The sequence below is a fragment of the Callionymus lyra genome, chromosome 10 (assembly GCF_982586985.1).
Source record: "Callionymus lyra chromosome 10, fCalLyr1.hap1.1, whole genome shotgun sequence".
In the NCBI taxonomy this organism is placed as follows: Eukaryota; Metazoa; Chordata; class Actinopteri; order Syngnathiformes; family Callionymidae; genus Callionymus; species Callionymus lyra.
In genome coordinates this window covers 15,233,418-15,246,108 of record NC_141827.1, presented here as the reverse complement: position 1 = coordinate 15,246,108, position 12,691 = coordinate 15,233,418, and the positions used below count along the sequence as shown (strand labels likewise).

The 12,691-nt window shown below is 40.9% G+C and overlaps 2 protein-coding genes across 2 annotated transcripts; both read right to left on the bottom strand.

Moving 5' to 3' along the window:
• Nucleotides 1-417: 417 nt before the first annotated feature.
• Nucleotides 418-3,834, bottom strand: ctsz (cathepsin Z). Its single transcript, XM_087800844.1, has 6 exons — nucleotides 3,627-3,834; nucleotides 2,217-2,380; nucleotides 1,963-2,142; nucleotides 1,740-1,890; nucleotides 1,493-1,655; nucleotides 418-835 (listed from the first exon to the last, which is right to left on the bottom strand). The coding sequence occupies exons 1-6, from the start codon at nucleotides 3,749-3,751 to the stop codon at nucleotides 710-712; spliced, it is 909 nt and encodes a 302-aa protein (XP_087656970.1). The 5' UTR covers nucleotides 3,752-3,834; the 3' UTR covers nucleotides 418-709.
• Nucleotides 3,835-4,630: 796 nt separating this feature from the next.
• On the bottom strand, nucleotides 4,631-12,591 carry npepl1 (aminopeptidase like 1). The gene is made up of 12 exons (XM_087800842.1): nucleotides 12,419-12,591; nucleotides 10,963-11,148; nucleotides 10,723-10,893; nucleotides 9,963-10,052; nucleotides 9,817-9,898; nucleotides 9,329-9,471; nucleotides 9,172-9,249; nucleotides 8,072-8,172; nucleotides 7,880-8,003; nucleotides 7,628-7,804; nucleotides 6,151-6,261; nucleotides 4,631-5,042 (listed from the first exon to the last, which is right to left on the bottom strand). The coding sequence occupies exons 1-12, from the start codon at nucleotides 12,572-12,574 to the stop codon at nucleotides 4,884-4,886; spliced, it is 1,578 nt and encodes a 525-aa protein (XP_087656968.1). The 5' UTR covers nucleotides 12,575-12,591; the 3' UTR covers nucleotides 4,631-4,883.
• Between the last annotated feature and the right edge of the window lie 100 nt (nucleotides 12,592-12,691).

The following is a 12,691-nucleotide window of genomic DNA, read 5'->3' as shown; positions in this document are numbered from 1 at the left end:
CGTAATATATGGCGCCGATCACTCCGATTTATGCCAATTTAAAAAAAAAAGTAGTACACAAAGTATCCGAGAAATAGCACACTTGCATATCCTCACCCTTTTACTGAGTCTTGTGTGTCTGATGAAGCTTAGTGAAGCAGTGTCATTATTTTCCACCAGATGGCGCACTATTTTCCATATATTAAAGAAAAATCAAGTTTTCAAAGTGACCTACTGACCTCTAAACCACATGACACTGGTTTGGCGACATAAGTGGTCATGAGAGCCATCTACCTGCCGCATGTCTAAGGCTGCAGTAAAAAAAAGACATCGAGCAGTTCTTCCTCTTACTAGTTTGCAATCTTGAAGAACTGCTTCATCCATTTTTATTTTCTAAACTCTTGCAACAATCTTCCAGTTTGCATTGACATCCACAAAAATGTTTCAAGTGTTTATTGGCACACTCCCATTGGTTTACTCGCAGGTTTAAAAACGGAGCATTTAAAAAAAAAGGCACATTCAGAAATCAAACTGGCATTTGTAAAAACAAACCAACCGTGGCGATCATGTTTTACCCGTGTTTTTTTTCAAGACGACTGGTGAGTCAGACTGTTCAACAGTCTGGTGATAATCGTGTAGTGATGAACAACTTTCTTTTTAACGGACTCTTCACCTTCCCTTTGCCATGATTCAGACGAACACCTCGGGCAGGAAGACGAGCGTCTCGGGTCTAGTGGTGGGACTTGACGAGGACGGGGTCTCCGTACATGCAGTCCTCCTCCACGGCGAGGTTGTAGCTGCTTCCACTTCCTCCTTTGTAGGCGCTGGTGACGATCCTGAGCCAACCTTTCTCCCCCTGCAGGGACGACAGGTGAGGCCCACGTCATTAAGATAAGATAAAGAACTGAGATTATGGATGTCAACGATTGTATAGAGAACTCCAATAACAGGAAAAAACGATGTTGAGGGAAAAATGACTTCCGACAAAAAAAAATGTGGCCCCTTGTATGAATGAAATTCAATTGCCCACCCCTCGTTTATATTCTTTACATTCTTTAAAACTGCTTTATGTAACATTCAAGACCTTTTTTTTTATCATTTAAATTGGTTTTGGAACAGTCGTGACTTGTGCATTAAAACTCAAGCTATCGTTTTGTTATCATTATCATCACCAAACTGCTTTAGGCCAATGTTAGGAGATGGTGTTTGCATTTATTTCCATTGTGGCTGAGAGGATTTTTTATTTCCTGAAGTCTCCTGAAGGATAAAAGAGGCATTTTTATTTTTGCAAACAAATCCACACATTAAGGGAGGGGGTCCCCAAACTTTTTTCCAGTGAACGCCACATAACTTTTCCCTTCTCTGATAGGGGGGCCGGGGTCAATTTGTAACAGATAATGTGACGATCACAGGGGGGGGGGGTCTGATGTAAAAATGTATCTTTTTCCTGACCCTTCCTGGGTTCTTGACAGAAAAAAAGTATTTTTTTTCTTTTAAATTGAGACAGACTTACCCATGGTTCTCCCCAGGAGTTGCGTACGACCCAGTATTCCACCCCGTCCTCGACCCCCCATCCTGCCACCGACACGATGTGGTTGATATTGGGACTCTCGCTGAACTCGGAGTAGACTCCGCCGGTGTAGGCGTCCAGCTTGTCGGTGGCCATGATGCCACAGCTACAGGAAAGAGACACACATTTGTTCTACTTAACAACACAACTGGACAATAGAAAAAAAAGGCCACGGTAGATTCCAACAAACCTGATCGGTCCGTTCTTGTAGATCTCCGCCATCATCTTCTCCCTCCCGCCCACATCACCGTAGTCTCCCACCTTCCACAGCGTGTAGTTCTTCACGATGTTGCAGACGCCGAAGGTGGTGCAGGTGCCGCAGGCGTTGAAAGGTTTGCACTCTGAGGAGACAAGAAGGTTGTCGGTGTGATGCCGCCGCCGCCCCGGAGTGAAGTTACCGCTCGCGGACTCACGCTGGTCTTTGGCTTGGTAGTTGTTGCAGGTCTCGTCCGGGATCCCGTTGTGGTTGGCGTACTTCCAGACGCCGCTGTGGTCTCCCCCGTGACAGCTGCCGGCGTCGGCGCAGTCGATCACGTGCTGGACGGACAGGTAGGCCGACGGCCACGCCCCCTTGCGTTGGATGTTGATGCGATCTGATGGACGGAAACACTTGTTTTTGAAATAACACACAAAAAAAAAAGTGTGAGATGAGCTTCTGGTTCTGTACCTGCCATGGCGCTGGTGCTGCCGTGTGCCCAGCAAGAGCCGCAGTACTGAGGGATGTGCTGGTTTCGTGTGGTGCTGGCGTAGTTGATGCCATCGATGTTCCTCCAGTCCCAGGATTCCGGTAAATCCGACACATTTAGGTACTCGTGAGGACGAGGCCCTGACCTGCGAGAGAAGAGAAAACCTTGTTAAAACCAGACATCTTATAATTCAACGATCCTTTGTTGACGTCCTAGTTTGCCTGTTCCATCAGTTTCAGATCCTTTGTTATGTAAATCATTAATAATAATAATAATGTCTATTTATATAGCGCCTTTCTAGACCAGGGTCACAAAGCGTTTAAAGGTTTTTTTCTTTTTGCGAATCACCTCCATTTTTATATGCATTATTATTTTTTAATTTACATGATGATTCATTTTGTGCGACGACTTGTGTTGCATTTCCTGTCTAACCCAGGTGACTTCCTGTGCTTACACTACCACATCCTATGCCGTGTGTACTTGCGTGAGATTACAGGTCAAAGATGGAATCAATCTTCAAAGTTTTTTGTTCGATCTTCAGTCAAAGTTCAAAGAGAAATGCCTTTAGGTCCGAGATTAAAAAAAAACCATGATGACAGTCATCAGTCTATTACGTATAAGAATTAGAAATCCATTCAACCTCGACATATATTTAGTTAGAAACAGATGTCAAGTCAAGAAACAAACACCGATTATATCATTGATCTTTCTGAACATGCTTCGCTCCATCAAGAGACTCTTAGCAGCTACAGCAGTAAAAACATTCTGAAGTGGAAATAAGAGATGATGATATTCAGTAGTTTCTTTCATGAGATGACTTCATATCAGAAAATGAATTCTCAATTCAATAAATATAAATCAATAATCAATAATGATACGTATTCCACTCAGTAAAAGCTTAAGTTTAATTTTAATTTTTGTACGTTTTGACACAAACGACATTAAAGCAGGAAGAAACGCTTCATGATCAAAGAATCTGTCAATGCGTTTTTACATGACTTCATTTTGGTATAAAAAGGAACAATTGCTTTGACAAAGATTGTTAAAAAAAAGTGTAAATATCTTCATAAATAAAATAGTTTTTTTTTTTTATTGACTTATTGAGTCTTTAAACAAACAAGATGCTTTTAGGGCGCTGCGAGCTTCCGTAGTCAGATTGACCACTCGTGACTTTTTTTAAAAATGTTTTGTTTGCATTTCTTATCAAACCTGACCTTCTTTATAGTTTAAATCAACAAGAAGCTACTTCTTTTTTCTCCTAACAAAGGAAAGTCATTCAAAAACGTAATGCTAGCAGCTGGTTAGCACCGCTGGAGTACCAACCGTTAGCTAAATATCACAGTAAAAATGAATATTTTAACTGATAATAACACAATAAAAAACTAACTTACTTTACGCCCGGGTGTCTCTTAGGATTGCGGACATAACAAGGCTGTCGTTCGGCGTTAAACACTCCAGCAGACGAGAGCGACAACAGCAGCGACAACACGAACACAACACCGGTCGCAGCAGCCATTGGTGCAGGAGACTCTCGGCGCTGCTTTAGATAAACTGTAGTGAAGATTAAACTGTGTTGTTACTTATGATCTTAAACCTCTGACGCACCGCCCCGCGCCCCTTCAAAATAAAAGCTTCTGACGTCGTCCCGTCACGTGAGCGGACGGATCCAGATTCCTCTACAAACAGACATTAAATATATCGATTAACTCATCGCTTTTTGACAGAGCGAACTTCCTCTTCCACTGGAAGTCAAATGATTAACAAGTAACGAATAAGCCCCGTTGATTATAAACCGGAATTATCTGGTTAAAAAAAGTAAATACAAATAAAAATGATTTATTTTGGATTTTCCATCAAGACAATTTAACCAGGGAATACTTTAATACTAATATTCACATTAACCAAGGTTTAATATTTTTTTTTAGCAATTATTTATCAAAATAAAACTTTTTTTTTAAAATATACAAATATCTGTGCAGATCGTATGTAGATAGAAACAAAAGGTCAGAGGTTAAAAAAGATGTTATCACTAAATCAATTTGCATTCTATTATGGGTTCAATCTCATCATTTTGACTAGATACAGATTTGTTTGCGGGACAAATATTCACACGCTTGATGGATCTACTGACTCCTTAAGACGTTTTTATTTGTTCAGGCTTTTCCTTGATTTTCTGGAACTCCTGTTGCGTTATCAGTTTTATCTTGATCTTTAAAGTATTTACTTTATTGAACATTGTTTTGATTGTTTAAGCGCTTTGTGACCCTGGTCTGGAAAAGCGCTATACAAATAAAAATGACTTACTTACCTTTGGACAATTTTGATGTTTTTTGGACTGTGGGAATTCCGAGTGCAAAAAAAAATACATCGTTGTTGAAACACATAAGAGAAATGATAGTGTAGCAATATTTATTAACCACTTATGAAGGAATCGATTACAAAGGCCAGACGTTGCGTAGCTACCCCCAAAAACTGCATCCAATTCATCATTTACTAATTTAACATCCACATTTTTTTTGATTGACACGTTGGAAAACATGTCGATAGAACTGCTCGACCCACGATACAATCATCACTGGTGAACGAGATCAAGACTTCAGGTGAAGCAGGAGAAGTGGTTTGTGTGAGCGACGAGGGTCTTCAGGGGTCTACACCAGCCGTCTCCTCTTGCAGTCCTGCTCCATCTGCTCGTCCGACACGTTGCTGGCGGCTCCCAACGGAGACACTCGCTTCAGGAGACCGTCTTCGGACGCCTGGCCGAACAGCGCCATCAGCAACGCAACGCCGAAACCGGTGGCTCGTTCTCCCTGAGTGGACAAGAGCAAAGGTCTGAACAACAAACTGTGGAGTGCTGACGGGTCAGAAGAACGTCGTGTTTCGGTGTCTTTATACAACAACTTGTGATGTAAAAGAAAAGAGGCTTCATAAATTGTAATGGTTTATGAGAGGACATTGTACAGTCTTTTGTTGGCTCATCCTGTAACACATTTTTAATTCACAACTTAAGTCCAACTTGGTTTTAGGCTAAATAGAGTTTGAAATATTGATTCAGAGAAAGATGATTGATTGTTGAAAATGTTTTTCATTATTCTGAGACTGTGTCAGTAAACTATGGCCCAATCCCACCAAATTCACAATCAAAAAACACCGTTTTAGAGTCCCTCAAGGTTCCGTTTTGGGTCCTTTATTATTTTTGCTGTACTTTATTTCCCTGGGTAAAAATCATTCAGAGATTTCCTGATGTTTCTTACCACATTTTTGCTGATGACATCCAGCTCTACTGCTTTTTTCATCCAACTGAGCCCCAGAGGCTGAACAGTTTAGTCAATTGTTTGCTAGAAATCATCCCTGATTTTCTGGGACTCCTGTGTTAGTTAAAATGTGTACTATCAAGACACATAAGACAGTGTATTGTTTGTGATTGTGACCGTGGTCTAGAAAGGCGCTTTAAAAATAACAATTACTTATATAGTACCAGTTAACGCCTGATTGTCCAGATTTCTTTTACCCACAACTTTATCAGCCACGACATTTACTGTGCATCCCAATGCGATAAACATGTTCACCAGATAACAAACAAGCTTTGACAGTTCAAGTTTGACCTTAGATCAGCACTTCATCACTTTAATTCAATGATTACAATCTGGTCACACATCCAAATGTGACTTTATGGATGTAAAATTGTCCCTATTGCTTTTTTTATATATATATTTTTTTTTTAAGATTATTGCCTGTTCAATATAATTAAACGTGCATGCAGGGTCAGGCAAAAGCATTTGCCAACACAAAGGCGTCTTAAGGTCTCACGATCTTATGAACGAGGAACCCAAGATTCTGTCCAGCAAGAGGTGAAAGACCACGAGGGTTGGTGTTTGAATTTTTGTACCAAGAAGAAGAAAATTCACTAGAACTCACGGCATGAACCGGGGATGCAATGTCCACGTGCACCCACACCCCTGGCCAGTCAAAGCCCAGGTGGGAGTTGATGAAGAGTCCGGCGCAAGAACTCTGAGCGTTCTCTCGGTCCTGCAACACAAATCACATGTCCAATGGATCAAGCCCAGCTGACAGAGTTCATATTTAGAAAACCTGGAATAAAATACATTTTCATGTTAGTTTTTATCAGAATTAAACTGCTGATAAATTCCCAAATGTCTGTACAAAGATTATTAAGACACTGTGTGCACAATTATTAACTTGTATTTTTAAGGATTCATCACGTTATTAAACACCTAAGGGGTTCTTAATCAATCTGAATGATACTAATCCATCAAACAGGAACATTTGGGAGAGTAAAATTGAGTTTTTTTCCATCTTAGGATAATAGATACATATGTGAAAAATTACTTTGAAACGAATTGGTAAAGATTTACCATTTCTATTTCTTAATCCATTAAAATGAAAATATTAAACCAACTCAACAAATGTACAAATGAACACAAGCCTCCCATCAATGGAGTCCGTTTTTTTTGTCCGTCTAGAATCCACCTTTTGTGCAGCCACAACCACACACGTACACTTTGACTGTACATCTCGTGCTTAAGGGTCCAAAAGGTTCTCTTAACAAGTCAGGTGAGGAAAGGGACATGTCACTCATTTAAAGACTCAAAAGATTTCAAGGCTGAGCACTAGAATACTTTGATGCACTGAACCAGCTGGTTCAACAAGAGTCACGATCATATCCTCGGTCCATAAAATATTTCCTGGCATGTTTCAAGTCTTTACAAGTCTCGGGTGCTTGAGCAGTGAAACCTACTTCCTGGCACTCCAGGTAGGTCGTAGTTCTGGAATGTTGACACTAGAGGATAATGGGCTCCTGGTAACTTCACATTCGTTTTTCTCCCAATCTTTGAAAATGAAATAGTGTCTTTGCATCAACACATTTCTCACGACACCGTTGACCATTTGATTCTGTGGTTCTGGCCAAATATCTTCAGCCATTTCAAGACCAACGATGGGTCGATGAGGCCTCGTGATACAGCAGCAGCATTTCTGCTTCATAATCTTTGATCTACCAATTTAATTAAGTAGTCGTCATATTTTCACTGAGAGGCCTTTCAAATGGTTCAATGATTAAACAAGTGGCAAGTGGTGCATCCCTATTAAAGACGATTCAGGACTTGTCAGAGTCAGTTTAATTTATTTTTTGACCCACATTGCCTGAAGAAAGCCTCTTCTTATAATGATGCACATGGTGTTGATCTCCTCAGGCCACAAATACACATCACCCCATATGCCCAAATCCAGTTTATACAGCTTGTATTTGGGATATATATGAAGAAAATATAATGCGTTAAAAATAATCCCTTGCAAAACAATGGTGCACACGGTCTAGACATGAAAAGTGTTTAGAGGAGTCGACATGTTTAACGTCTTGATTTTTGCTACTTACCGCCACAGAGTTCTTCATGTCGGCCAGGGCCGACGTAAACTCGCTGAAGTGCATCTCGGGACAGTAGACCAGTGGATGTGCCAGGTCTCCAGAGCTTCTCCCAGCACGCACACATGCGGCTTCCCATGACTCGTTGTTGGTCATCACGGCCGCATGGAACTTCCCTGTAGAGATCCCCTGAACACAACCAGAACCACACTTGTACCAGACCACAGAGTTCCTATAGGTTCATAATGAGTCTGATTCTCTCACCTGTGCTCCAGTCAGTGTGGCCATATCAAGCACGATGTCGGCGGACAAGTCCTTGCTGGCGTAGACGACACCATCGGCCAGCACCAGTCGGCCCTCGGCGTCCGTGTTGTTGATCTCCACCGTCCTTCGGGGCGACACCATCAAATATAAACGGCACTCGTACGTGAACTTGAACAAGAAATCCCGACATACTTTCCAGAGTAAAGAGTATGGATGTCATCTGGACGTGTGGCTGTGGGTCCGACAGAGTTCTCAGCCAGACAAAAGACTGCGTGAAGATTGTCATTGAAGCCCTGAGAGGAACAGCAGAAGCTCACGTACAAGATCGTTTTCATGGCTTATTGATTGTGCGACTCCGCAAACTCATGCAACACAAAGACTGTGATCGGTCTTTACATGGATGAGAACGTTTGTATAGCTTTACCGTCATTAGGATGCAAAGTCCTAGTAGCAACATTTCAAACCGTTCACAATCCATTTCAATATATTTTTGATTTTTATGAGCATCTTGATGTGAAAAGTGATGATACAACATATTGAAACAAAGCAAATATGCATCATTATGTCTGGCAGCCCTTAGCTTATGCACCGAGAAGATGATGATGATGTTTCATAGCACTCTTAAGATCTAATATTAAATCAATCTAATTTACAGCAACAGACTAACACAACTGCTGTCAACTTAAGAATTCCAAAAAAATGTCAATGTTCATGTTGATAAGGTTTTCTATAAAGATATCGGTGTTTAAGCAAAGATAGAAACAGATCACGTAGATGTTAACAACCATACAAAAACCTCCAATAGGTTTGAAGGAGAAAAAGGAAAGGAATGTACATTTCCTTTTGGCCGAGAGTTCAAAACGATTTTTGGCCGCTTACGTGAACGAGTTTTACAGCATTGTCTTACACCTTCCCCTTTCTTCATCCGTCATTTCTTTCCCAGACATATTGTTTATTTTTCGATCTTTTTTATATTTTTATTTGTGCTCTCAGTTGTTCCAGAGACTGTTGATTACTTGCATGAAGAAAGAGATTTACAGTAATGTTACCATCTCTGATTTGATGGTCATATCCTTGTAGTTCAATCTGTTTTGTCTGTATTTTATCATCATATCAACTCAAATTTAACACAATTAGGAAACGCAAACATCAGACAACACTTTTCAAACAATTACTGGTGCTAAAAAAAAAAAAAAGGTCATTAAGAAAAGTCTGCTAGCATAACATCTGGCATGAAAAACATATCTTCTAATAAGTTTGAAGAAATGTAAACAACAAATGTTTTAACTCACCTGCTTAATTGTGGCCCTGAATGCACCCAAGATGGCGGCTGCCCCACCACAGTCCCTCTTCATGCCAGGCATTGATGTCTAAAGATGAAAGATTGTACGATCAAATAGTTTCCTATAAATTCATCTTGACCTGTACTTTTATGTTTATTACACCAACCTTTCCCTTGATGCTCAGTCCTCCAGTGTCGTAGACGATGCCCTTGCCCACCCAGGCGATGGTCTGAGTCGCCCCCTCTGGCTTGTGGCTCAGAACTGCGAGTGCAGGAGGATGCTCTGCTGCCTTACCAACCCCGTAAATACCTGGAAGAATAGTTGTAATATTCTTTTAGTAAACAGTTGACTTGTATAATAATCCTTCAATTTCCTATTATATTTTACCAGTAGTAGCAACAGCAGCTTTCTAACTTAATATATAGAATATATTAGTAATTATTTTAGATCTCAACCAATTATTTCACTTCCCAAAATATAACTTTACCACTTCCTTTTTGTTAGTATGAATGGTGTCACCACAGCCATGTGACTGAAAGTGCATTCAAGGAACTTAGAGGAGTTCCCGTTTCGGATGATCCGCATCTGTAGCTATTCGTGCCTTGGTTTTAGGAATCGACAACTTAAAGTCAGGAAGAGAAAATGAGCTCGTACCTCCAAAGCCTTTTTGCTTAAGTTCTTCTCCTCGGATAATCACTGGAGTAATTCCAAGTTCCCTTCCGACCACTTTGATTTCCTTTAATCAGAAACAATGTTTAACAAACGCACACAAAAATCAAAGCAGAATAATTAAAACTCACATCCAAGAAATGATCCGTGTTCATCTCATTGCAGGGAGTGTCCACGATGCGAGCAGCCAACTGAATGCCATCCGCTGCGTTAGAGAGGCACTGCACAGAACCAGTCAGAGATGGAGGTGAAATACGTTTTGTCCAATAAACTACGGGTCAAAACCAATAATACGCTCAGAACTGATACATCAATGACATGTGGAATAAAATGTCAAAGGATGTTTATCCTCGAAGTAAGCAGCTTTGTTGTTCAAACGGTGGCAGTTGTGCAAACCATTTTTTTAGTGTTAGCATCACTTTAAAGAAACACGATGCGAGGAATGTTGCAGACAGAATCATGGTCTTGGTGCTAGAGGTTAACATGTGCTACAGGTATGATGTTTTTTTCGGTTGATTGGATTTTTGATTATAATTAAGAATGGACTGAAGAGATATGAGTGAAATACTGAACCGTGAATTTCATTCCAAGGTTCCAAACTCTACAAACATACAGAATGAGCAGGCGTTTCATCGTGTCTTGTTTTCATTGAGCCCACTTTTCTGACCATGTTACCCCTTTGTTGCATTCAATAGAAACTGATAGAATATAAATTATGATGCGTCTACGACTGGGTTGTTTTTTCTTTGTGGATACGAACAGGAACAAAGTTAGGTGTGTGTGTGTGTGTGTGCATGAGTTTACACACGTCAACTAACTTCACTGGTGGTAGTTACAAAAAGCTGACAAACATCTCAATAATGCAGATGCGGGAGACATGACAGCGGATACCTTCAAGTCTGAAGCATCCAGAGGGGCGCCGTCTTGGCCTACGATCAGAAACTCAATGGTCACGTGTTTCTTCTCGGTCCTGGCGGAGGATGAGGACCGTCTGGAAAAGATGGGAAACGCTCTGGCGATGGCACAGGAGGATGCGAACACCTCTGAACGCTCACACACCATCTGTAAGAAGGTGGAATTTTGAGGTTAGAAGACAATATTCTTGACTCTGGATAAAATTGTTATACTGACCACAATGCAGCGGTTGTTTCCTCCAGGCATACATGAACGCACCAGGCGGGACACAAAGTGAGCGGCAGACGGACTGTTGTGTCTGCTAAGCCTGGAAGGAAGAGACGCCACGACTGCATGGTTGAGGTACAGAGGGCAACTATCCGTTGGGTTTGGTTTCAGATTACTCAAAGCTGCCTGCCAGATCTGAAAAAGAAAGAGCCATCTTAAGCTTTGAATGACAATTTTAGTTTTACTTTTTAATATATTGATTTTATGAGGCATATGAAACCCACTACGCATCTGGTCTAAAAATTCATAATGGATTCGTTGGTAAACCATAAATCACACTCAAGCAGACATTACTGTAATTCCAGTCTTACGGTTTCCTTCAACTGAGAAAAATCTCTAAACTTAGGAAAATGTTGTCGGAACCTGATCTGGAGCTTGTAATCCATGCGTTTGTGTCTTCTGGACTATTGTAACGGTTCGTTTTCATGTCTTAACAAGAAGGATCTGTCTCGTCTGCAGTTGATTCAGAACTCTGCAGCGAGAATTCTGACCTGCTCTCGTAGAAGAACTCACATTTCTCCAATCCTTAAAACTCTTCACTGGCTTCCAGTTTCTTTCAGGATCAACTTTCAAATTCTGGTTCTTACTTTCAGATCTATTCATGGTCAGACTCCTCCTTACATCAGTGATCTGATCCAGCCTTACACTCCAGCTCGGGCTCTGAGGTCTGTGGATCAGAATCTACTGATGGTTCCTGAACACGCTTCCGGACCAGAGGAGAGAAATCCTTCCAGGCTGTTGCTCCTTAGCTTTGGAACGATCTTCCTCTCTCTTTGCGCTTGATGGATCTACTGACTCCTTCAAGAAACATCTTAAGTCGTTTTTATTTGTTCAGGCTTTTCCTTGATTTTCTGGAACTCCTGTTGTGTTATCAGTTTTATCTTGACCTTTAAAGTATATACTTTATTGAATATTGTTTTGATCGTTTAAGCGCTTTGTGACCCTGGTCTGGAAAAGCGATATACAAATAAAAAAATACTTACTTAAATAAGGTAACGCTTGTTTCGTTGGTTCACCTGCACTTGAACTTGAACGTCACAAGACTGGAGTATCTTGGGTTTGGTTGTAAAAGGTCATAAACATTAATCCTCTGTCATGAAGACTTTGACCTCAAGACTGAGTGGCTGCTTATTTTTTTTCAAAAGTGACCATAAAATAAAACCGAGTTAATGTCAAAGCAGCGTTTTTGTTTCGCTTCCTCATTACCAGTTTTTTTTTTTTTTTTAATATTCAAAAGCACAATAATATTAAATATAATTTAATAATGCGTGGTGAGTTCACAAACAATATAACACAATAAAACATTAGAAGAACGGCAGGATATTTTCTCCAAACATAACCCGCACCAGTTTGACAAGTTTAGCAAAGATGCTAAGGATTAGCTTCACAAGCTACGACTCTTCACCTCTTTGCTCACGACCGGCTGCAGTTTTCCCTTCACTTGACTCCAGGTCACTTGCTGAAGGCTGGCCTGGTGGCCCAGAATCAGAACCGGCCGGTTCTGTGGCTCGGAGTCGCCGGCAGAAGCCTTGAACTCCAGCACCACGTTCGCCATCTTCATGACACTGCGCTCGGCTCTTCCTGACTATATTAACTAATTGACGACGGCGGCCGAGGGAGGACATACCGGTGAAAAAGATTCATGACGCTTCACTGACACCAACCTGTTTGAAAATGA

Excerpts from the sequence above, each read along its gene's own strand:
- npepl1 (XM_087800842.1), bottom strand. The coding sequence starts at position 12,574 with ATGAAGATGGCGAACGTGGTGCTGGAGTTCAAGGCTTCTGCCGGCGAC. Across the intron at positions 10,894-10,962 it reads GAAACAACCGCTGCATTGTG|ATGGTGTGTGAGCGTTCAGA; the intron begins GTCAGTATAACA and ends ACCTTCTTACAG. Across the intron at positions 8,173-9,171 it reads TCAGGGCCACAATTAAGCAG|GGCTTCAATGACAATCTTCA; the intron begins GTGAGTTAAAAC and ends TGTTCCTCTCAG.
- ctsz (XM_087800844.1), bottom strand. The coding sequence starts at position 3,751 with ATGGCTGCTGCGACCGGTGTTGTGTTCGTGTTGTCGCTGCTGTTGTCG. Across the intron at positions 2,143-2,216 it reads CAGCACCAGCGCCATGGCAG|ATCGCATCAACATCCAACGC; the intron begins GTACAGAACCAG and ends TCCGTCCATCAG. Across the intron at positions 836-1,492 it reads ACTCCTGGGGAGAACCATGG|GGGGAGAAAGGTTGGCTCAG; the intron begins GTAAGTCTGTCT and ends TCGTCCCTGCAG.